General features: G+C 46.8%; 1 protein-coding gene across 4 annotated transcripts in view; it reads left to right on the forward strand.

The window, feature by feature from the left end:
* LOC137352124 (polynucleotide 5'-hydroxyl-kinase NOL9-like) overlaps positions 1 to 19,720 on the forward strand; it is a 30,848-nt gene extending 11,128 nt beyond the window's left edge. For 3 of the 4 annotated variants that reach the window (XM_068017249.1, XM_068017250.1, XM_068017251.1), the window contains exons 4-13: positions 5,695 to 5,825; positions 6,898 to 7,042; positions 7,480 to 7,576; positions 9,597 to 9,694; positions 10,549 to 10,710; positions 13,836 to 14,139; positions 15,205 to 15,316; positions 16,590 to 16,767; positions 17,688 to 17,821; positions 19,334 to 19,720. In XM_068017249.1, coding sequence (XP_067873350.1) covers positions 5,695 to 5,825; positions 6,898 to 7,042; positions 7,480 to 7,576; positions 9,597 to 9,694; positions 10,549 to 10,710; positions 13,836 to 14,139; positions 15,205 to 15,316; positions 16,590 to 16,767; positions 17,688 to 17,821; positions 19,334 to 19,456 — 1,484 coding nt within the window. In that variant the 3' untranslated portion in view covers positions 19,457 to 19,720. The remainder of the gene's footprint in view (positions 1 to 5,694; positions 5,826 to 6,897; positions 7,043 to 7,479; positions 7,577 to 9,596; positions 9,695 to 10,548; positions 10,711 to 13,835; positions 14,140 to 15,204; positions 15,317 to 16,589; positions 16,768 to 17,687; positions 17,822 to 19,333) is intronic. The other variant, XM_068017252.1, reaches the window with a different exon arrangement.
* The last annotated feature ends 5,653 nt before the right edge of the window (positions 19,721 to 25,373 follow it).

A 25,373-nucleotide genomic window follows, 5' to 3' on the forward strand; every position in this document is an offset into this window, starting at 1 on the left:
GCCATCACTCCCCTCATCTAAGTCATTGATATGAATTGTAAAAAGTTAACGCCGCAGCACGAGCCCCTGTGGGACACCATTCGTCACATCCTGCCAATCAGAAAAGGACCCATTTATGCATACACTCTGTTTTCTGCCAGCCAGCAGAATATCCATGCTAATATGTTACCCCCTACACCATGAGCTCCTACTTTGCGTAATAACCTTTTATGTGGCTTCTTGTCAAATGCCTTCTGGAAATCCAAGTACAGTATGTCAACGGGCTCCCCTTTATCCACAGTGCATGTTACTCCTTCGAAGAACTCCAATAAACTGGTTAAACACTATTTCCCTTTCACAAAATCATGCTGACTATTCCCGATTACCTTGAGTTTTTCTAAGTGCCCAGCTATAGCCTCCTTCCTGATCGATTCTAACACCTTCCCCACGACAGATGTCAAGCTAACTGGCCTATAGTTACCTGTTTTCTGCCTCTTTCCACCCCCCGCCATTGAATAGAGGGGTTTTGTTTGCTACTTTCCAGTCTGATGGAACCTTTCCGGAATCTAGCGAATTTTGAAAAATTAACACCATCGCATGTACTACCTCATTAGCCACCTCTTTTAAGACCCCGGATGAAGCCCATCAGGACCCTGGGACTTGTCAGCCCACAGCTCCATTAGTTTGGTCAGTACTGCTTCCCTGATAATTGTAATTTCACCAAGTTCCTCTCTTCCTTCCACCTCCTAATTTCCAGCTATTACTGGAATGTTTTTAGTATCCTCTGCAAGTGAAGACAGAAGCAAAATATTTGTTCATTTCATGTGCCATTTCCTTATTATCTACTATTCACTCCCCATTCTCACTCACTAGAGGACCAACGTTCACTTTATTTACTCTTTTCCTTTTTTAATACCTGTAGCAGCTCTTGCTATCCATTTTTACATTTCTAGCTAGCTTCTCATACTCTAATTTCTTTCTCCTGATTAACCTTTTAGTCATTCTCTGCCATTCTTGATATTCTGACCAATCATCTGACCTGCCACTCATCTTTGCACAATTATATGCTTTTTCCTTAAGTTTGATGCTTGCCTTAACTTCTTTAGTTAACCACGGATGGTGGGTCCTCCCCTTAGAACTTTTCTTTATAGTAGGTATATATTTATTAGCTTTCTGAAATATCCCATCAAATGTCTGCCACTGCTTCTCTATTGAGCTGTCTCCTAGCCTAATATCGCTGTTCACTTCAGCTAGCTCAGCTTTCATGCCCACATAGATGCCCTTATTTAATTTTAAAATACTAGTCTTAGACCCACTCCTCTCTTCCAAACTGGATGTAAAATTCAATCATATTGTGGTCGCTGCTACCTAGAGGTGCCTTTACTCTGAGGTTATTAATTAATCCTGTCACGTTACACAATACCAAGTCTAATATAACCTGCTCTCTGGTTGGTCCCAGAACATGCTGCTCTAAGAAACTATCTCAAATGCATTCTATGAACTACTCATCCAGGCTACTATTGCCAATCTGATTTTTCCAGTTTATATGTAGATTAAAATCACCCATGATTATTGCCGTCCCTTTATCACAAGCACCCAATATTTCATCTTGGATACTTCACCCTACATTATGGTTACTGTTGGGGGGCCTGTAGACCACTCCCACTCGTGACTTCTTTCCCCTACTATTCCTCTTCTCCACCCAAATCGATTCCACATCCTGATCTCCTGAACCAAGGTCATCTCTAAGTATTGCACCAATGCCATCCTTGATTAACAGCACTACCCTTCCACCTTTACCTAGCTTCCTGTTCTTCTTGAATGGTATATACCCCTCAATATTGAGGACTCAATCCTTGTCATCCTGCAGCCACATCTCCGTAATGGCAATCAGATCATATTTATTTACTTCCATGTGCGCTATCGGTTCGTCTACTTTGTTATGAATGCTATGTGCATTCAGATGCAGAGCCTTTAGCTTTGTCTTTTTGTTATCTTTGTAACATCTAGTCTTGACTCTTAGTGTGTTCTTAGGTTTTTTTCTCACTGGCCCTTCCTGCCATTCTCTCACCTTCATTTCCCATATTACTATTCTGCTCTACTGCCTTGACTCTACCCCTTGATTTGCTACATCTACCTAAGCTTCATCCCTCTCTCCCCTTGTTTAGTTTAAAGCCTTCTCTACTTCCCTAGTTATACGGTTTGCTAGAAGACTGATCCCAGCACGGTTCAGGTGCAGACTGTCCCGACGGTACAATCCCCACTTTCCCCAGTACTGGTGCCAGTGCCCCACGAACCGAAACCCACTTTTCCCACACCAGTCTTTGAGCCGCGTATTCATATCACTAATCTTATGTGCCCTCTGCCAAATGGCACGTAGCTCAGGTAGTAATCCAGGGATTATTACCCTTGAGGTTCTGCTCATCAATTTGTTGCCTAACTCCTCATACTGTCTAAGCAGGACCTCTTTCCTGTTCCTACCTATGCTATTGGTACCTACATGGACCACGGCAACTGGATCCTCCCCCTCCCACTCCATGTTTCTGTCCAGTCCTAAGCAGATATCCCGAACCCCGGCACCGGGCAGGCAACACAGCCTTCTGGATTCGTGCTCTTGGCTGCACGGAACAGTGTCAATCCCCATCACTATACTATCCCCTACAATCACGACATTCCTTTTAGCTCCCGTCACTTGAATGGCTTCCTGTACCACAGTACCATGGCCAGTCTGCTTATCCACCTTTCAGACCTCGCTTTCATCCACACAGGGTGAGAGCACCTCAAATCTGTTTGACAATTGCAAAGTCTGAGGCTCCTCCACTACTGTCTGCTCGGTTCCTTTACCTGCCTCATTCACGGTCACATACTCCTGTCCCTCCCTGCAGACCAAAACAGATGACCCTGTTCTAAGAGGTATGACCGTCCTCCAGAACAAAGTGTCCAGGTATTTCTCTCCCTCCCTTATGTTGTGCAGCATTTGCAGTTTGGCTTCCAGATCAACAGCCCTGATCCGGAATTCCTCTCGCTGCTTACACTTTCTGCAGATGAGTTTGTCCTGGATCACTTTGGCATCCAGGAGTTCCCACATACCACAGCTGCAACATAACACCTGTCCTGCCATTGTTGTTTATGCTATTAGTTAATTTACTTTAATTACTTTCTTAACTAACTTAGAATAATTCCTACGTATCGTAGAATTTACTATATTTGGATAATTAAAGTCCCCTATTATAACTATGCTATAATTTTTGCACTTCTCTGTAATTTCCTGGAAAATTTGTTCCTCCACATTAAAGGCCTGCTCGGGTATGCCATTGAAACCCGACCCGAGCCCGACAGAACCACATTCAACCCAAACCTAACCTGGCCCAGGTCCTTTGATTTTTTTTTTTCCCACGCCCGGCCCAACCTGACTCCTGAAATGAAGTTGATTGTATCAAAGAGGTTGTGCTCTACCTTGGATGGAATTGCTCACTGCAGACTAGTGTGGAGTCCGGATGCACGTTTCCCGCCTTGACGTCCTGGCTGTTCAAATTTTGAAGCTTTCCCCTCCCTGGCCAAAAGGCAGCACTGTGTCCGACCCGAGCCCGAATGCCGGACCCGGAAGAGAGACCTGACCCGACTCGAACCCGACACATGTCGTCTGGTCTGTTCGGGTCGGGTAGCCATGCTCTACTCCACGTCCTTCCCACTAGCTGGTGGCCTATAGACAACACTGAGCAATGTAACTGCACCTTTTTTGTTCCTTAGCTCTAGCCAAATTGATTCTGTCCTTGATCCCACTGGGACATCCTTTTTCTCCAGCACTGCAATACTCTGCTTAATTAATACTGCCACCCCTCCCCCCTTTTTTCCCTTTCCTATCTTTCCTGAGCACCTTGTATCCAGGAATATTTAACACCCAATCCTGCCCTTTGAGTTAGGTCTCTGTTATAGCCACAGCGTCATGTTTCCACATGGCAATCGGTGCCTGTACCTCACCAATCTTATTAACCACACATACATGCACATTAACCCTGATTTAGACTTTATTACTTTCTCCCTTAATCTGACCCCACCGAATAACTTACTATTCCCTACTCTAGTGCTCTCTATCTCCCCAGTATTCTGTGCACCTTGGTATTCCTCTTTGATATTTGCTCCTGGTTCCTACACCCCTGACAAGTTACCAGTTTTGCTTCCCTCTGATCTGAGCTCCCTCTCAGGTTTCCATCCCTCTGCCAATTAATTTAAACCCTCCTCGACAGCACTAGCAAATCTCCCTGCGAGGATATTAGTCCTAGTTCTGCTAAAATGCAACCCGTCCATCTTGTACAGGTCCCACCTTCCCCAGAATTGGTCCCAATGCCTCAAATCTGATGCCCTCCTTCCTACACCAGTTCTCCAGCCATGTGTTCAATCGCTCAGTTCTCCTATTCCTGTGCTCACTTGCCCATGGGACCGGGAGTAGTCCTGAGATTACTGTTTGATGTCCTGCTTTTTAATCTCCCACCGAGCTTCAGAAAATCTGCTATCAGGACCTCATCCCCCTCCCTACCTATGTCATTGGTGCCAATGTGGACCGCGACCTCTGGCTGTTCACCCTCCCCCAGAAGAATGTCCTGTAGCTGTTCTGTGACATCCTTGACCCTGGTACAAGGAAGGCAACACGACATCCTGGAGTCCCATCTACGGCTGCAGAAACGCCTGACCGTTCCCCTAACTAACGAATCCCCTATCGCTACTGTTCTTCCACTCTTCTCTCTCCCCTCCTGTGCAGCTGAGCCACCTGTGGTGCCACAAATTTGTCTCTGCATTCCTCTGAGGAACTATCACCCTCACCAGTATCCAAAATGAAAAACCGATTAGCAAGCGAGATCTTCTCTGGGGACTCCTGCACTACCTTCCTGATTCTCTTAGGGAATGGGTGACTGCCAAGCGGTCTGTTTGCATGCTCCTAGCCTGTGCTGTGACCACCTCCCTAAACGTGCTATCTACATTGTGTCTGCCTCATGGATGCACCACAGTGACTTCTGACACCACTCCATTTCCGAAACCTGGAGCTCAAGCTTCTGCAGCCGGTGACTCTTCCTACAGATGTGTTTGTCTAGGACACGTGGTGTGTCCATGACTTCCCACATGCCACAGGCTATACATTCCACTTGGCTGAGCTGCCCTGCCATACCTTAACTTTACAGACTAATTATATGTAGAATAACTTACCAGTTACTCACCAACCAGTTCCTTCCACTGCACCGAATAAGAACCAAATGCTGGAGGGCGAAAAGCGAAAAAAGTAGAAAAAAAGGAGCACCTCCCACCCCCCCCCCCCCCCCCCACCCTTTCACTGAACTCGCCACTCACCAAACTCTCCACACTCTGCTTGTAATCTGAACTCCAATCCAAATCAGTAATATATATATATCAATACTGTATTTGATGAGATCAGTAGAGACAGGATACAGCAAAAGATTTACATAGACATTTAACTTGATATGCAATTGAATGGAAAATGGTAAATGAAGTCTTGCACTGCTCAAACAAAGGAATAACTTGCATTTATATAGAATCATAGAACAGTACAGATCAGGTGGAGACCATTCTTATTTTGTAAAGGGAGCTTTACATCGTATCTAACCTGTACTGCACTGGCCCTGCGAGTTTTTGATGGGTCACTGTAGAGGGGGCTTTCTGTGCTGAAGTCCCATTCCTAATTTCTGTGCCCTTTCATTGCAGCTTCAAGACACAGCTTGATGAGGGAGGTGACCTCTTCGTGCTCAGTTCTGCTCTTCGAGCGTCTCAACACCACAGGCACTGTTTTTCTCTCTAGCTTCCCAGAGTACAGGGAAGTTTTTGCTTCACATTCAGTGAGTTATTCAGGAGATTTAGAAACACCTACTGAACATGCTTTCTGGATCTTGTGGTGTCTGCAGGCATGTGTGTGTTCAGGACATGAGCTTTGATGGTCCTGTTGGTTCAGTGGGTAAATGCATTATTGCGTGTAGTGCTGAGGCATTTTCAGTCTCTGGTCTACGCTGAGTTAACTGATCTTGGTCCTGCTGGGCTAGATGGGGGTAGAAACTGGCCAGGGCTTCTGATCACTAACTGGTGTTTGTAATAAAACTAAAACCCACAGGCATCAAAGTTAGGATGTGCACTCGATCAGAAATTGATAGAAAGTAGAAAATGGAGTGCTTGTGAGATGTGTAATATCAGACTGCCGGAGGTATTTGAGTGGAGTCCTGCAGCAATGAGATACCAAAACTAATTGAAAGCTTTTCCATTTTCCTGGTGAAATAAAAGTTCTTCATAATATTATTGATCAGTAGAAACAGGATACAGAAAACGATCTACCGAGACATTTAGGTTAGATATGCAATTGGATGGAAAATGGTAAATGACTGCTTAAACAAAGGAATAACTCACATTTATATAGAATCATAGAATAGTACAGCTCAGAAGGAGGCCATTCGTACAGCACCTTTCAAGGCCTCAGGATGACCCAAGTGTTTTACAGCCAATGAAGTACTTTTGAACTTTAGTCACTGCTGTAAAATAGGATGCAAGTTATTGCACATTCTACATAATCTACATCAGTAGCATAGAATGAATCAAATTCAGTTATTGCAGAGAGTCTCAAACAGGGCCCTGGATTAACAGACTCGATAGTGTCTTCAAATGGTGGTGAAGCGAAGATCATTTAGATACTGTGAGCAGTTCTGGGCACCACATCACAGAATTTGCAGAAACTGCAGCGAGCCACCTGTCCATTTATTGAATCAGTGTCTCAGTTGCAGTCTGCCTTCTAATGATCTGCCTTGTAGTAGTTTGCTGTTAATAGCAAGACCCTGCCTCTGTTATAGCTCCATCTCCGTGCACAGTTCAACATCCAATACAAATTGTACAGTGAAGTCAATTGTTTTGTTTCTCACTTTTCAGAAAAGGATGAATTCTGGAAAACTTCCATTCCTTGAATGTTCAGCTTTGACCTCTATTGGAGTGGTTCCACTCCCTGATGATCAAGGGATAACTATGTCGGAGAGTTGGATAGCCACTGTGCAGGAACTCTTAAAGACATGTCTCGGTGAGTTGTTAGACATGATGTAGAGGAAAGAATGATTTTGTTACAAAATGCATGTGAAACACTGAATGGTACAGCTGCTGCCCTTACCCATCTGACTGACTGTGTCACTGTTTTTCCCAGTTATTTGCCATGGCATGCAATTATTTAACTGCAGAAAAACGTTAGTGAGTATTTTTCACAGTTCAACAGGACAAACTTTACAAATTGTAGATCCGTGCCATTATATTGTAATGGCCCTAGTGCTGAAATTGTATAACTCCCAGTGAACCAGAATGACTGTTTGGGGTGGGGATTGCAGACCAACTAACTGTTGTGGGGATGATGTGGGCAAATCGACTGCTGCAGTGGATGTGTGGGGAGCAGGCGTAATACAATATGTCTCTGATCTTGTTGAGAAATTATGGTGCATCTGTGTAAGCCTTTTGGTTTGATTGCAGAAGATGACGATGGATGTCCCATCATCCTAGTATGCGGAGGGAAGAATGTTGGGAAGTCAACCTTTAACAGAAATCTCCTGAATTCGCTTCTGAATCAGTAAGTTTTCAAAGTCCTGTGATCCCTGGTGTTAGCCCTTCAATGACTGGCAAATGCTTTCAGCATCGAGTTTAGAATTTGAACTTTTTGGTGCATCGCATCACCAATGGGTAATAGAACTTCAGGCGCTTTGGTCCCCAAAGGTTGGTGACCTGTCTCGTGTTGAATTGTTGCTGATGGTTAAAGTCCTGGGTGTTCAGGAATAGGAAGAGACTGATTGTGCAACAGCAATGCAAGTGTGGAGCTGAACCACACAGACCAGCAGTTCCCAGGTTCACTCCCTGATGTGTTAGCTGGGGCAGCAGGTCATGAGCTATGCTTAACCTTGGGACTCCTGAGCTAAGGAGATGACAAAATGAGCCAAGATTTCTACTGTTGATCACCATTCTGTGATTCTTGCCAGAAAATGCTTGTGAGGATAAGATCAGGCTCCATAGACATTTCCAGCAGAGGAAACCATTCAGCACCTCATACCTGTGCAGGCTCTCTACAACAATCCAAAACTAATTCCACTGCGAAACTCTCTACCTGTAACCCTGTACCAATCCCAAACGAATGCCACTGCCCTGCCCTCCCTGTGACCTTGTATCATCATCTGTTTCAATATTTATCTGACCATGTTCCAACAACCATCGATGTAAAGAAATTTCTCCTAATTTCTCTTATTTTCTTTGTGACATGTTTAAATTGATGACCCCTCATCACTGACACCTCAACCAGAGAGAGTTCTTTCTCTGCTCAAATTGTCAAAAAAAAGTCAATTTTTAAAATCTCTAAATCTCCATTTAGCCTTCTCTGCTCCAGTGAAAATAGTCCCAGTATCTAGAGTCTTTTGTCATAATTATTGTTTCCCATCCTGGAGAATCTGTACTCACTTTGGCTTCAATGTCCTTTCTATAATGGGGAGCCCAAAACCCCACACAGTCTCTAGCTGTGGAATAACCAATGTTTTGTATAAATTTATCATTTTTTTTTATTCATGGGATGTGGGCGTCACTGGCCAGGCCAGCATTTGTTGCCCATCCGTAATTGCCCTTCAGAAGGTGGTGGTGAGCTGCCTTCTTGAACAGCTGCAGTCCATGTGGAGTAGGTACACCCACAGTGCTGTTAGGAAGGGAGTTCCAGGATTTTGACCCAGCGACGGTGAAGGAACGCGATATAATTCCAAGTCAGGATGGTGTGTGACTTGGAGGGGAACTTGCAGGTGGTGGTGTTCCCATGTATTTGCTGCCCTTGTCCTTCTAGTTGGTAGAGGTCGCGGGTTTGCAAGGTGCTGTCTAAGGAGCCTTGGTGCATTGCTGCAGTGCATCTTGTAGATGGTACACAGTGCTGCCACTGTGCGTCAGTGGTGGAGGGAGTGAATGTTTGTGGATGGGGTGCCAGATCAGCGGGCTGCTTTGTCCTGGATGGTGTCGAGCTTCTTAAGTGTTGTTGGAGCTGCACCCATCCAGGCAAGTGGAGAGTATTCCATCACACTCCTGACTTGTGCCTTGTAGATGGTGGACAGGCTTTGGGGAGTCAGGAGGTGAGTTACTCGCTGCAGGATTCCTAGCCTCTGACCTGCTCTTGTAGCCATGGTGTTTATTTGGCTACTCCAGTTCAGTTTCTAGTCAATGGTAGCCCCTAGGATGTTGATGGTGGGGAATTCAGCGATGGTAATGCCATTGAATGTCATGGAGAGATGGTTAGATTGTCTCTTGTTGGAGATGGTCATTGGCTGGCAGTTGTGTGGCGTGATTGTTACTTGCCTCTTTTCAGCCCAAGCCTGGATATTGCCCAAGTCTTGCTGCATTTCTACATGGACTGCTTCAGTATCTGAGGAGTTGCGAATGGTGTTGATCATTAACTATTTACTGTTGTAGTCCATGCCCACCTTCTAAAACCGAAAAAGCTGTAGTCCTTTTTATGATTTTATCTACCTGCAGATTTAAGTCCTATCTGTGAAATGTTTGCACAACCTAATAACAAGTGACACACACTCTCTTTCTCTCTCACTTTCTCCCCCCCACACCCCCCACAGTATTCCATGTGTGGAGTTTCTGGAGCTTGACTTGGGTCAGACGGAATTCAGTCCCCCTGGCTGCATGGCGCTACACATGGTGACCGAGCCAATTCTCAGTAAGTAGACTATGGGCCAGTGGTGAGGCAGGCAGGCTGTGCCATGCACGGAGAGTACTGGTGTGCTCAGTCACAAATAGGGCATATCAAGGTTACACATTAAGGGAGAAGGTAACTACAACCAAGTACCTTAACTGCAAACACTGGGAGCCTAGCTTTATTTTGAGGTGTCAGAGAATAGACTGGACTGACTGTGTTTCTCCGGATTTCCCCCCTCCTTTCTGGGAGAGAGAAGCTGTTCAGGAACAAGATATACCGTATACGACCATGATGAACGAACAATCTCATGGCATGTACGTGGGGAGAGATGGCTTAAAAGGGACAAACCTCCCCTGCCGCTGTATTTTGATACAGTCCTGTCTTTCTCCAATGTAACAGCAGTTCTCTGCTGGCCCAAAGACCTTTTATATTTTTTAAGGCTCTATTGCGTATTTGGTGTGCTGTTTTGTCGAACCTCATGTTCAATCATGTCAAGTGATACTGAGTAGAGGGGCTTGCTGGAGTGCAGTAAGGTAAGGGGACCCTATGGTGCACGCCTTCTCGGTATCATTAGTGTCTGTGGGACTCTGGATCATTCATGGCAATTTTCCACCCCAGAACCTTTCAACAAATAACTCTGGACACTGGGAAAGGGAAGAAGAATGAAAAGAGTGTCCCAATATTGTTTTAATTAGCTGCAAAAGCAAGCCACAGAATGCAACCCCTGATCCGCCACCAGGTTCTTGACTTGGTGTATGATGATAGCCCTTAACACTAGCATAACCTATTGTTCAGCACTGCAGCACCTTCTGATGTGTATGTTTATTCTTTCACTCGCACTCTATTTAACTCCTTTGTTCTGTCTCTTTTGACAGGTCCTCCTTACATGCACCAGTATGAGCCCCGTAAGATGGTGTATTACGGTGATGTGTCCTGTGAGCGGGACCTGGATCGATATGTGGAAACTGTGAAGTATCTATACACAGGATACAAGAAGGAAACACCATTGATCATAAATACTATGGGCTGGGTCAAAGGTTAGATTAAAGCTCTTGGAACGAACTCTAACAAGTATTAGTAATAGGTTTTCATTTTTGCCTTTTGTTTTACTTTCCTCCTGTCCGATGTCTCCCATTCTCCCTGAGGATGCAGACTTGTGCTAGGGTACAAGTTCATTTTAATTGCTCCACCACTAGTGGCCGTGCATTCAGCTGCTAAGGTCCTAAGCTTGGGAATTCGCTCCCTAAGCCTTGCCATCTCTCTTCCTCTCTTTTTTCATCCTTTAAGGTGTTCCTTAAAAGCAACTTCTTTGACCAAGCTTTTGGTCATCTGCCCTAATATCTCCTCAGATGGCTCAGTGTTGAATGTTGTTTTATGATGCTCCTATGAAGCACCTTGGGACATTTTATTGCATTAAAGGCATTATATAAATATAAGTTATTCTATCGGTGCCCTCCACTACCTCATAAGTGGAAGTTATTCGCATGGAAGCTGATTTCCATCACACCCTCCCTTCCCCCCCAACTCCCCTCACCCACACCGATTTAGAGTGACTGCACAAGTTTCTCTCTCATTCCTCTCCCTCACCGTGCTACAGTGGGGGAGGGTTAGCAGCATGTGACTGCAACTTACCTGGATCTGCTTCTACTGGGGTTTTGACCACCTACTTAGTCCCATTGATGAGTTGAGGGTTCAGAGACGCGGAATTCATTTTGTTTCTGTGTCTGCTAAATGACACCAGCGGAAACCCAGCAACACCTTTAAAATACTGAGTTGCTCACACACACCTTTGTGCCAGAATGGAGTACACACTCTTTCCCTGTGGAGTCTCTGTGTGTCCAATATGGAATCCATTTTCTCTCCCTGCAGAGTCCTTTGTGCCCAACATGGAGTGTGTACTTTCTCCCTGTAGTGTCTCTGTGCACAATATGGATTGCACACTGCTTCCCTGTAGGGATACTTAACACATAATCAAGTCCAGAGAGATTAAGCACAGGTTGGCAGACCCAAGACTTGTGGACCTCCCATCTGTGTGGAGTTTTACCGTAGCAGCTTACCTCTGCTTGTCCAGCTGGGACCACTCCACCTGTGGGTGTATTAACATACAAGGTTACCTGAGGCCAATTGCAAGAAGCCCAGCCCTGGGTGACAGGTCTACCCCTTCAGCTTCCATCAGTGAGCCAGAGTGCCTGTGAGGATTAGCAGTGCCCTGGAGTAATGCAGAGCTGATTTGGGTATCTGATCGCCAAGTCTACTACACAGGGTTCTGGCAGGTCATCTTAGACAAAGCTTGATCGCCTATGGAAAATAATCTTTTGGGGTTGGTGGGTACAATGCAATGATGGAAGCAAGGGTTGAATTGCCTACTGAGGATGCAAGAGACTGAGGATGCCAGAGACCGAGGCCGCACTGGGTTTGGGGGCGTGGGTGTTGTGATAATGGTTGGAGACTGAGAGCTGGGGAAGGGGTGAATGTAGTTTTGGGTTCTGCACTGAAAGTTCTTGCTCCTGACACCTGAAAGTTAGTTCAGCTTTATTTGCGAGCACTCAAACTATATCTTGTTTGGAGATTTAATTTTCTGTCATTTCTTTGCATCTTGCAGTTACCACCTTGCCAGCAGCAAAGTGCTCCTATATATAGCAGGCACTGCGAGCCCTTGTTTCTCTCTGGAAAGGGTACAGCAGTTACCATTGACCAGAAACTCAACTGGAGTAGCCATATAAATACCGTGGCTGCAAGAGCAGGTCAGAGGCTAGGAATCCTGTGGCGAGTAACTCACCACCTGACTCCCCAAAGCCTGCCCACCATCTATAAGGCACAACTAAGGAGTGTGATGGAATACTCTCCACTTGCCTGGATGGGCGCAGCTCCAACAACACTGAAGAAGCTCGACAACATCCAGGACAAAGCAGCCCATCTATAAACATTCACTCCCTCCACCACCGACGCACAGTGGCAGCAGTGTGTACCATCTACAAGATACACTGCAGCAACACACCAAGGCTCCTTAGACAGCACCTTCCAAACCCCTACCACCTAGCAAATGCATGGGAGCACCACCACCTCCAAGTTCCCCTCAAAGCCACACACCATCCTGACTTGGAATTATATCGCCATCCCTTCATTGTCGCTGGGTCAAAATCCTGGAACTCCCTTCCTAACAGCACTAGGTGTACCGACCCCACATGGACTGCAATGGTTCAAGAAGGCAGCTCATCACCACCTTCTGAAGGGCAATTAGGGATGGGCAGTAAATGCTGGCTTAGCCAGCAACACCCACATCCCAGGAACGAATTAAAAAAAAAAGACAGCAGTGTAGAGGTTCTGTTACTGGACTAACAAATCAAAGGTCACGCATTCAGATGCTACCATGGAAAGTTGCAAAAGTAAATTTATTAAATGTGATGCAATCCCCACCACTTACGCTGTCCCTGTTTATCACAGTTAACCACCTATATTGGCCAAATGGTACTGACCATTGCCGTAGATGTGAATTATAAACCGTATTAAGTGAGTCGGCTATGCAGGCTGTTCAACCGTGTGATTACCTGTCTTTAAGTCCTAACCTCCTGTGACCTGTAGAACTCTTGGCACTGCTGTGAACCCTTCTTGCTGAGCTAGACACCTCCTGCCTCCATTTTAACATTAAATATGAAATACTCTGAGGATGTGTTTGAAAAATGATCTGAATACAGGAACATATTTTGATAATGTCATGGCTGCTTTTGTCATTTTTTTTATGTGCTGTAAAATTAATTTTGATATAACTTTTGACAAATGAATTTAAAGGGCACATTATCCCTTTGCTCAGTCTGTTTGGTGAACCTAGGTGGTAATTGTGATAGAGTTGAATAGTATTATTGGGTAAGGAATTCCGGCTTCACTTCGACAGTTATACCGGCCATCACATATCACAGACAAATCGCATCTGCACGTGACTTCAGTAGCATGCCATGTGGTTGCCCCTTAATGCCCTCTGAAGTGGCCTAGCAAATATTTTTTTTTTAATGATTTTTATTTGTTGAAACTTTAGGCATTGAACAAAAATTGCCTCATCCAAGCGGCCTTGTCTCCTTGAGGGGTGAGGTCTGCCTGATGCCTACGACCTCAGCCCCTCACAAATCTTCTGACTTTCTTTGTGCCCTCCCTTTCTCCCTGATAGGATTTGGTTTGTCAATTTTGGTTGATCTGATTCGGCTCTTGGCCCCAACGCATGTGGTGCAGCTCAGCTGCTCTGAGGGGAGCCAGGACCCTGTGGCTCTCACGCCTGAGTTTGTGCAGACGGCAGCTGGGTGGCACACCAAAGGAAAGCACAAAATTCAACAAAAGCCTGTGGATTTCAGGATGCCGTTGAACTCGTCATCAGAGAAGCAGGAGGAACATCTGACCCTGCATGCAGGACTTCAGGGGCACAGGCTGATGCGCATCCAATCCGAGTTCCCTGGAGTGGGAGATGGGAGTTGTTTGTAAGTATAAAACTGAGTTGTTTAACTTCTAATGTTAATATGCCCATGTTAACACAAGCTTCCAACAGAGGAATACAGCCAGTTATTCTGCAATAAAACAGAGTAGTTAGCTTGAACATCTACTTTTTCTACAATCAGCACCACTGTGACTACAGTGTTTGCTATCTGCAGGATGCACTGCAGTAACTTGCTAAGGCTTCTTTGGCAGCAGCTCCCAAACCCATGACGTCCCCATCTAGAAGGGCAAGGACAGCGGTGCATAGGCACACTATCACCTCCAAGTTCCTCCCCTTCAAGTAATGCATATCATCCCATCTTGGACATTTCGTTGTGTTGCTGTTTAGATGCAAGAGGCCCTGTCCCTTTCATGTCTCTGATCATTGGAAAAGACTGAGTGTTTTATGTGTGCTTGTGCATGTGGGGGCTCAGTGTTGGGAATGGGGGAGAGAATCCGTGCTGTGTATGGTGGTGGTGGGGGGTCAAGTGCTGCATGCCGGCTGGCGACTTGCAGAGACCTAAATGGAACATACAGCTCAGAAATAAGTCAGCTGACCCAACCAGTCCATTCCGGCATTTATGCTCCATTCAAACTTCCTCCTATCCTTCCTCATTTAAGTCTATTGGCATAGCCTTCTTTTCCCTTCTCCCTGATATGCTTATTTAGTTTCCCCTTAAATGCATCTATAGTATTCACCTCACTACTCTCAGTTCCACATTCTCATCCCTCTCTGGGTAAAGAAGTTTCTTCTGGATTTCCTGGTGACTATCTTGTACTGATGGCCTTTTTGATTTTTGTCACAAATGGAAACACTCTATGTTTACTCAATCAAAGCTTTTCATAATTTTAAAAACATCCATTAGGTCACCCCCAGCTTTGTCTTTTCAAGAGGAAAGAGACCTAGCCTAATCATCCTTTCCTGATGGGTATAACTTCACAGTTCTGTTATCTGTATTGGTGCCAGTTATAGGCAGGGCTCAGTGTTGGATGCATGTTCACAGGTGCAAACAACAACCAAGTCTTGCTGTCCTGACATCCTTTTGTTGCTGTGGATTTGTGTTTTTCAGGAAATCCCGCAGTAATGTGCTGAGAGATTTGGCTCTCCTGGGTTGTTTCAGTCAACTGCAGCAATCGGACACTGGGCACCCCTTGCCCTTGCACAGCTTGCTACCCTATCAGGTAACCGCCACTCCTACACAAATTCATCCCTGGTTATTTCTGTTAGCTGCATGTTTGAAGGTTTACTGCATGACCCATAGCATGGGCGTTTTCTCTGAGCTTCCTTTGTGTTAATGCAGATTAGCACAGGGTGCACTTTCCATGGGAATTTAGGTTACCTCTCCTGCCATGTAGGAAAACTTTTAGTCTACCTGTTCACTTGCAGACTCACATGAGCCTCAGTCCACCAGCAGGTAATCCAGGGTGGTGGACATGACCTCACGGTCTTGAAATTGGATCATTCTCAACATGGGGCACAGCATGATCCAGGTACAGCACACAGTGTGCATGTCTAATGAGGCAGCCAGTAGAACAATGGTAAATTGGTCTGCCAGCCTCATTAGGAAAATATGGGCAAGCTGCTGGCACCATTCTAAGACAAGGGCCTTTGGTGAATCCTGAGTAGCAGGTGTAAGAGGAGGTATGCGCAGTGGCTAGCAACAGCCCACAGTTTTAATGTGGTGCCAGGTGGAGCACTCCTACCTGCCTATATATTAAAGTATATAAAAAAAAACTTGTGTGGCCTCCTGCAGTGGTCCCTTTAAGACCCTCTAATTTGGTTGCTGTTCACCTGCAAAAACTGAACGCAGAATGCACAGCATATATAGTCTTTCTCAATTCACTCATAATTTAAAAACCTATTAATTTTCCTGTTCATCCTCTGCTCCTGTGGAAGTTGTCTTCTAGCATCTCCTTATAATTAGTTCACTATCCATTAGGATAGTGTGAAACGAAAGGCTTCCAGATGTGGAGGCAGTAGTGGGTTTTGTGATGTGCAAGTCTGGTACATGGTTTCTGGGGATTGGGGCATTGCCATCATTGAGCTGGCGTTGTCTGATTGTTCTTTGATTGGACCCTAGACCTGATACTTTTGGTGATGTGCAACTTGTTATGATTGAGGGAGCTACATATCTGATTATTAAAGGAGGAGGGAACAGGGTATAGCATTCTAGACAGGAGCATCGCTGCTGGATAAGGGCATCTGTAAATAAAACTAAACTGCAGTGGAGTCAATACATTTTTAGCATGGTGGTTCAGGTTGTTTTCCCTTTAATAAGATAGTGTTAGGTGTCGTGCCATGTGGGTAGTTTTGGGAATCATTTTGGGTCCTGTGCAGAAATGGGTAGTGTGGGTTCCAGATGCAGGTAGTATTGGACGTCGACCTAATGTTGCAGATGGTGGCGGGCAAGGTGTGGGTATTATTTTCTGAAAATAACTGGCTTTTGTTTTCTAGGTACCATTTAGTGCAGTCGCTCTGCACGTGTTACACTGTGATGTGACTCCCACCCACATCTTGTATGCAGCCAATGCCAGTTTGGTTGGGCTGTGCAGAATACCAGATGGTGTCAGCTCCCAGGCAGATGGACCAGTGTTGCTCCCATGGGCTCCAATATGTGACTGTTTTGGTGTTGGTAAGTGTTGCGAGAGACTTACACCAGATCACATGCTGTGAGTCAGAATTATGCTGTTAGTTGCCCAATCTCCCTACATAGCCAATGTACAGGGTGGAAGGTGAGCAGTTTTACTTGGCTGAGGTGCAAGGTAAGCATCAGTTGTGCACGTATGATACCAGTGAATGCTTTCTGATTCATGGACTAAGCATCTCTGACACACTCTGGTCACTCGTGTTCAGACACCTTTAATGTGTCACTTGCTTGCACAGGCCATGGTGGTGTCTGGATCACCAAATTATTTTTGAAGTGTAGTCATCGATGTTACATAGTCAAATGCAGCAGCACGCTGTGCACAGCAAGGTTCTACAAACCTCATATGATGTTGATTGAGGGAGGAATGCCAGCCAAGACTCTGGGAGAATTACATTCTTGGGAGCATATTGAAGGGCCCTCAGTTTAATGTCTTCTGCAAAGAAGGCACCTCTGACAATGAAGCATTCCCTCAGGACTGTGCTGGTCCAGATTATGTGCTCAAGTCTCTGGAGTGGGACTTCAGGCAAAGGTGCTATCAACTGAACCATGCTGCTGTACAGAATTGTTGCAATGAGTGCTGTTAGAATGACATTGCCTTCCAAATCCTGCTGAGACCAATGGGATGAATGTCTCCTCTTACTTTGTTTGTCTGCTGGATACAGGGGTCCTACTTGAAATGAGTTAGCAGTTTCAACCCATTTCCCAGTAGGTGCTGTCCAACAGGACAAAACTGCCCTTATGTGGTTCTAAACCTCACTCTAAGACCTGTCTGAAGGCTGGATGTCTGTCTCCAAGGCAGTTCAGCGCACTCTTGTCAATTGTATGGCATGGACACAGCTCAGTCTTTACTCTAGGGTATCTGAATGTTCTGTATTTTGGATTAATTTTAGACCCTTTCTCCATAGGAATCATTCGTGGGATTAACCTGGAAAAGAGATTGTATTACATACTGACCCCAGTTTCTGTGGCCAAGCTGAAGCAGGTTAACTGCTTGTTGATGGGGGCAGTTACCATACCCCATTCATTCTTCAGGAACCAGGTAAGACAGGCCTGGGGGAAGCTAGCTGCTACCGGTCACTAGGCTGTAGAGCAGGTGTCTGCGCTCGCCTGGGATGTTAGCGATGGGGGTGCTGCTCTAGTCATGCTGCTGTTCAGGAAACCTGGGAAGCCAATATTGGAATATTATTGAGGCTTATGGTATGAGAGAGACAGCATTGAGCATAGTTACATAATTTTGTTGTAATGGATAAAATGCTAGATGGGGTGCATTATGGGAGTTCTGGTGATGCATGCTGGGAGGTTAATGGGTCTGGTTCATTGGGCAGGGAAAGTTGCTGGGGTACATTTTGATGACAGGTATTGGTGCATTAAATGGGTAATGGTATATTTGTGCAGTTTACAGGAGTGCTGTTGTATTTGGGTAGGGGATTGGCTGGGGTAAAAGCATATTTGGGTGGTTGCAGATATATTTATGGGACTGTCTGCTTGTAATCCTTTACTCTGGGGTTGCTGTAAGGTGTATGTTTGCTAGATCTGCACGTGCTTCAAATGTATCTATTTCACTGCTCCTACTGTTTATATTGTAAAGGTGTATGGTCCTTCACAGTAACACAGTGATCCTTTCACACAAATATTTCCTGTTTCATGGGCAGGCGGCGGGAAAGGAGGGGAGGAGAGAACAGAAGGGAGAAAATCAATCCAAAAACACAAGGTTTGCAGCCCAGTGTGGGTTTCATTGTTGCAGCATCGCAGAAAAATTAAGTGTGCCACAGCACTGGGGCTTGTCCTCAATTATCAGACTGTACCAACCCAGGAGTAGTACGTACAGGGAACAGCAGAGAGCGATGAGTCCAGTCCTGTCAAAGGACAGTTGTGCAGTGTGTGGGAATCAGTTTTGCCGACTGTTGTCTGAGCATGTTGATAAGATAAAGATGGCTGAGGGAGGCCATTCAAACATCCAGATATTCCCTGCCACCATTCCAATATTCAGTTGTTTCTGAAATTATTCCAGTGTTTTTGGCAGTGCTTTGTCCGTGAGTCAATTCCCTGTGTTGGTTTCTCTCTGGAGAACTTAATGCTACTTTTACTTGTTTAACCCTCTGACTTCTTGTCCCCTCAAAATCAAAAATAATGCAGATTAATCTTTTCCGTTCCTTTTAACTATCTTGTACACCTCTACAAAACTCTCCTCAGGGTAGGGGTTCCAGGTGCATCTGATACATCACCGAATAGGCAATTCTACATGTATGAGTCTAGGTGGAACGTGTCGCTGAGCTTTTTGACTCTTGATGGAGGGGTTGGGGGTGATCTGGTAGGGGCAGTTTCTTGTTTCTGCTTTGGGTTACCCCCAGGTCTTTGATCAAATGAAGGGCCAGGTGATTGAAAAGAATGGGAGAGAAGCCAAAGTAAACTTGAAAGTAGGGGTTCTGATGACGGTGAGCCATCATTCCATCTCCAACGCTGTGGAGCAAAGACCTAAAACAGTCTGAAAATTGGATGTGATGGTCTGGCAGATCCCCTGCTGTTGCTGACTGTTCTGTTTCTCTTTCAGCCTGGAGTGACAGGAGAGGTGCCGTACTTAACGTCTGACTATTCCTTCGATCTTTCTGGAGCTGGAAAAATTAAAGTTTGTAAACAGCTGAGAAGGCGGGAACATCTTAAAGTTGCGTCATAATGTAGGAGAATGCCTGCCCAGGCTTAAATCATGGGCGATGTTTGGTAATTGAGGTTAATTGGCACTGTGCCTTATTGCAGCCTTTGGGGTTTGAGTGGTAAAGTGTTAAGGGTCTGCAGACCCCTTGTAATATTTGTTTTGGCCCCCTTTCTCCTACCCTTTCTCCAGCCTCAGACTGTTACTCAGTCCATATCTGAATGGGAAATCTTTGTTTTAAAGTATGACAGGGCATTTGTTGTAAATAAAGGATCACTTGGCATCCCAGCTCCTGCTCTGGTTTTGTTTTCTCTAATGTGTAGAGTTTGGGGCAGTTTTATTTCTTGGGGAGAGAATGTGATGTGTTAGTGGATGCTCCCTCAGGTTGGTGTAAAAGATCACAGCACTATTCGCTATTTAAAGAGCAGAAGAGTTCTCCCCGGTGTCCTGGTCAATTTTTATCCCTCAACCAACATCTAAAAACATTATTTGATCATTATCGCATTGCTACCTTGCTGTGTGCAACTTTGCTGCTGCCTTTCTGACATTACAACATTGATTATACTTCAAAAGTGGCTGTAAAGTGCTTTGGGATATTGAGGTTTTGCAAGGTGTTACATTATTGCAAGTCCGTCTTTTCTTTATTACTGTCTTTTATTTACTAATCAGAAATGCAATTGGCCACATCTGGATTTCCTATTAGCCAGAAGTGGCTAGTGGCTAACATATTGTGCAACGCTGGCCTAGACCATCTTCACTTGGGGTCAGTGGTATTCTTTGCTGCAATCACAGAGACAAACTCAAGGGGGTACTCTCATACCATAACTCGCCTCAGCAGCTGCTTTCCATGGGTTAAAGCCACTTGTTGAAATGTTAAAACTGATCCTGACAAAGGAGACAGTGTGCCAAAGAAACTAGAGAACATATTAGGGTATTATAACAAAAAAAGATCTGTGGACTGGGCCTCATTTCATAAGTGTAATTAAATGTGATGTATTTAGCAGAAAAAATTTGTCTGTGCTGATCTGAAACAATACCCAAGAGTGAGTAAGCAAGGGAGGAATCGGTCATAGTTCCCATCTTCGCTGTTCCTTAATTCCTGGTGAAAAATGCTCATCTGTGGATACCAGGTGAGAATAGGATTGAGTTTGCTTATAATGTGCCCGAACACCCTGCCAGCACTCATTGTATGGGACTCCATACTAGTAATAGCTATATTCTGTTCTTCTTTGGCCTCCTTGTCTCGAGAGACAATGGTTAAGCGCCTGGAGGTGGTCAGTGGTCTGTGGAACAGTGCCTGGAGTGGCTACAAAGGCCAATTCTAGAGTGGCAGACTCTTCCACGGGTGCTGCAGAAAAATTTGTTTGTTGGGGCTGTTACACAGTTGGCTCTCCCCTTGCGCCTCTGTCTTTTTTCCTGCCAACTGCTAAGTCTCTTCGACTCGCCACACTTTAGCCCCGCCTTTATGGCTGCCCTCCAGTTCTGGCGATCGCTGGCAACTGACTCCCACGACTTGTGATCAGTGTCACAGGACTTCATGTCGCGTTTGCAGATGTCTTTAAAGCGGAGACATGGACGGCCGGTGGGTCTGATACTAGTGGCGAGCTCGCTGTACAATGTGTCCTTGGGGATCCTGCCATCTTCCATGCGGCTCACATGGCCAAGCCATCTCCAGCGCCACTGACTCAGTAGTGTTTATAAGCTGGGGATGTTGGCCGCCTCGAGGACTTCTGTTATATACTGGAAAACAGGTGGTGCTAATTGAGTCCAAACCCCAGAGAAACACCACAACTTAGGGGTGAAGGGGGCCAGGAGAACAGTAACATTTTTACAGTGTGTCACATGTTGTATATGTGTGTGTCTGTTTCTTCAGGTCCAATTGAACTTACTGAAATTGGTGTTCAAGACACAAACGGTCTATAAGTGAAGTTGGTAAACATCCCGCTCTGGTAATGCCAGAGCTCTGGCCATCACCATTTTTAAAGAGACTATCTCATGAACAAATGGAGGGCTCACTGCATCAATACCATGAAAATTGTGTCCTGTGACATAGAACCCTAGTGACCATTTTCAGGAACACGTGGACAGGGCATACATGTCACTGATCCATATGCTTTTTTGCCCCCAAATCTCCATCTAAGGACCTACCCGCAGGCTTACAAGGCTTCCGAGCTGTGCGATATTGCCACATTCAGATTCCTGCGAACTGCTTTTGAGTGCCCATTTAGGGCATGCAGTTCACTGACAGCAAGGAATAGGCCTGAACCTCAAAATTGGGTGGCGCAGTGGTTAGCGCCGCAGCCTCACAGCTCCAGCGACCCGGATTCAATTCTGGGTACTGCCTGTGAGGAGTTTGCAAGTTCTCCCTGTGACCGCGTGGGTTTCCGCCGGGTGCTCCAGTTTCCTCCCACAGCCAAAGACTTGCAGGTTGATAGGTGAATTGGCCATTATAAATTGCCCCTAGTATAGGTAGGTGGTAGGAGAATGGTGGGGATGTGGTAGGGAATATGGAGTTAATGTCGGATTAGTATAAATGGGTAGTTGTTGGTCGGCACAGACTCGGTGGGCCGAAGGGCCAGTTTCAGTGCTGTATCTCTAAATAAAAAAATAAATTAATACATAAAATTGCTCTGTCTGTCCCTCATTTCCATCTCTTCCCCACTTCCCCCGGCATTCTTCCCGCCCCCCAACCCAAGCGCACACTCTCGCGATGTCTCTGTTTCTCTTTCACTCTCGGACAGTGTCTCTCTCTCGGACTCTCGGGGTCTCTGTCTCTCTCGGACTGTGTGTGTGTCTGTCTCTCTCTCGGACTGTGTGTGTGTCTGTCTCTCTCTCTCGAACTCTCTGTGTCTCTGTCTCTCTCTCTCGGACTCTGTGTCTCTGTCTCTCTCTCTCGGACTCTGTGTCTCTCTCTCTCGGACTCTGTCTCTGTCTCTCTCTCTCGGACTCTCTGTGTGTCTGTCTGTCTCTCTCTCGGACTCTCTGTGTCTCTGTCTCTCTCTCGAACTCTCTGTGTCTCTGTCTCTCTCTCTCGAACTCTCTGTGTCTCTGTCTCTCTCTCTCGAACTCTCTGTGTCTCTGTCTCTCTCTCTCGGACTCTGTGTCTCTGTCTCGGACTCTCTGTGTGTCTGTCTGTCTCTCTCTCGGACTCTCTGTGTGTCTGTCTCTCGAACTCTCTGTGTGTCTCTGTCTCTCTCTCCCAGACTCTCTGTGTCTCTGTCTGTCTCGGACTCTCTGTGTGTCTCTGTCTCTCTCTCCCGGACTCTCTGTCTCTCTCTCTCTCCCGGACTCTCTGTCTCTCTCTCTCCCGGACTCTCTGTCTCTCTCTCTCCCGGACTCTCTGTCTCTCTCTCTCCCGGACTCTCTGTCTCTCTCTCTCCCGGACTCTCTGTCTCTCTCTCTCCCGGACTCTCTGTCTCTCTCTCTCCCGGACTCTCTGTCTCTCTCTCTCCCGGACTCTCTCTCTCTCTCTCTCCCGGACTCTCTGTCTCTCTCTCTCCCGGACTCTCTGTCTCTCTCTCTCCCGGACTCTCTGTCTCTCTCTCTCCCGGACTCTCTGTCTCTCTCTCTCCCGGACTCTCTGTCTCTCTCTCTCCCGGACTCTCTGTCTCTCTCTCTCCCGGACTCTCTGTCTCTCTCTCTCCCGGACTCTCTGTCTCTCTCTCTCCCGGACTCTCTGTCTCTCTCTCTCCCGGACTCTCTGTCTCTCTCTCTCCCGGACTCTCTGTCTCTCTCTCTCCCGGACTCTCTGTCTCTCTCTCTCCCGGACTCTCTGTCTCTCTCTCTCCCGGACTCTCTGTCTCTCTCTCTCCCGGACTCTCTGTCTCTCTCTCTCCCGGACTCTCTGTCTCTCTCTCTCCCGGACTCTCTGTCTCTCTCTCTCCCGGACTCTCTGTCTCTCTCTCTCCCGGACTCTCTGTCTCTCTCTCTCCCGGACTCTCTGTCTCTCTCTCTCCCGGACTCTCTGTCTCTCTCTCTCCCGGACTCTCTGTCTCTCTCTCTCCCGGACTCTCTGTCTCTCTCTCTCCCGGACTCTCTGTCTCTCTCTCTCCCGGACTCTCTGTCTCTCTCTCTCCCGGACTCTCTGTCTCTCTCTCTCCCGGACTCTCTGTCTCTCTCTCTCCCGGACTCTCTGTCTCTCTCTCTCCCGGACTCTCTGTCTCTCTCTCTCCCGGACTCTCTGTCTCTCTCTCTCCCGGACTCTCTGTCTCTCTCTCTCCCGGACTCTCTGTCTCTCTCTCTCCCGGACTCTCTGTCTCTCTCTCTCCCGGACTCTCTGTCTCTCTCTCTCCCGGACTCTCTGTCTCTCTCTCTCCCGGACTCTCTGTCTCTCTCTCTCCCGGACTCTCTGTCTCTCTCTCTCCCGGACTCTCTGTCTCTCTCTCTCCCGGACTCTCTGTCTCTCTCTCTCCCGGACTCTCTGTCTCTCTCTCTCCCGGACTCTCTGTCTCTCTCTCTCCCGGACTCTCTGTCTCTCTCTCTCCCGGACTCTCTGTCTCTCTCTCTCCCGGACTCTCTGTCTCTCTCTCTCCCGGACTCTCTGTCTCTCTCTCTCCCGGACTCTCTGTCTCTCTCTCTCCCGGACTCTCTGTCTCTCTCTCTCCAGGACTCTCTGTCTCTCTCTCTCTCAGACTCTCTTGTGTCTCTGTCTCTCTCTCTCTCTCGGACTCTGTGTGTGTCTCTGTCCCTCTCTCGGACTCTGTGTGTGTCTCTGTCTCTCTCTCCCGGACTCTCTGTCTCTCTCTCCCGGACTCTCTGTCTCTCTCTCCCGGACTCTCTGTCTCTCTCTCCCGGACTCTCTGTGTGTCTCTGTCTCTCTCTCGGACTCTCTTTGTGTCTCTGTCCCTCTCTCGGACTCTCTGTGTGTCTCTGTCCCTCTCTCGGACTCTCTGTGTGTCTCTGTCCCTCTCTCGGACTCTCTGTGTGTCTCTGTCCCTCTCTCGGACTCTCTGTGTGTCTCTGTCTCTCTCTCGGACTCTCTGTGTGTCTCTGTCTCTCTCTCTCTCTCTCGGACTCTCTTGTGTCTCTGTCTCTCTCTCGGACTCTCTTGTGTCTCTGTCTCTCTCTCTCTTGAACTCTGTGTGTCTCTGTCTCTCTCTCCCGGACTCTCTGTGTCTGTCTCTCTCTCCCGGACTCTGTGTGTCTCTGTCTGTCTCGGACTCTCTCTGTGTCTCTGTCTCTCTCTCCCGGACTCTCTGTCTCTCTCTCCCGGACTCTCTGTCTCTCTCTCCCGGACTCTCTGTCTCTCTCTCCCGGACTCTCTGTCTCTCTCTCCCGGACTCTCTGTCTCTCTCTCCCGGACTCTCTGTCTCTCTCTCCCGGACTCTCTGTCTCTCTCTCCCGGACTCTCTGTCTCTCTCTCCCGGTCTCTCTGTCTCGGACTCTCTGTGTCTCTCTGTCTCGAACTCTCTCTGTGTCTCTCTGTCTCGAACTCTCTCTGTGTCTCTCTGTCTCGGACTCTCTGTCTCTCTCTCCCGGACTCTGTGTCTCTCTGTCTCGAACTCTCTGTGTCTCTCTGTCTCGGACTCTCTGTGTCTCTCTGTCTCGGACTCTCTGTGTCTCTCTGTCTCGGACTCCCTCTGTCTCGGACTCCCTCTGTCTCGGTCTGTGCCTCTGTCTCGGTCTGTGCCTCTGTCTCGGTCTGTGCCTCTGTCTCGGTCTGTGCCTCTGTCTCGGTCTGTGCCTCGGTCTCGGTCTGTGCCTCGGTCTCTCTCTCCCGGACTCTCTGTGTGACTCTGTGTCTCTGTCCCTCTCTCCCGGACTCTCTGTGTGTCTCTGTGTCTCTGTCCCTCTCTCCCGGACTCTCTGTGTGTCTCTGTGTCTCTGTCCCTCTCTCCCGGACTCTCTGTGTGTCTCTGTGTCTCTGTCCCTCTCTCCCGGACTCTCTGTGTGTCTCTGTCCCTCTCTCCCGGACTCTCTGTGTGTCTCTGTGTCTCTGTCC

The sequence above is a fragment of the Heterodontus francisci genome, chromosome 37 (genome assembly GCF_036365525.1).
Source record: "Heterodontus francisci isolate sHetFra1 chromosome 37, sHetFra1.hap1, whole genome shotgun sequence".
NCBI lineage: Eukaryota > Metazoa > Chordata > Chondrichthyes > Heterodontiformes > Heterodontidae > Heterodontus > Heterodontus francisci.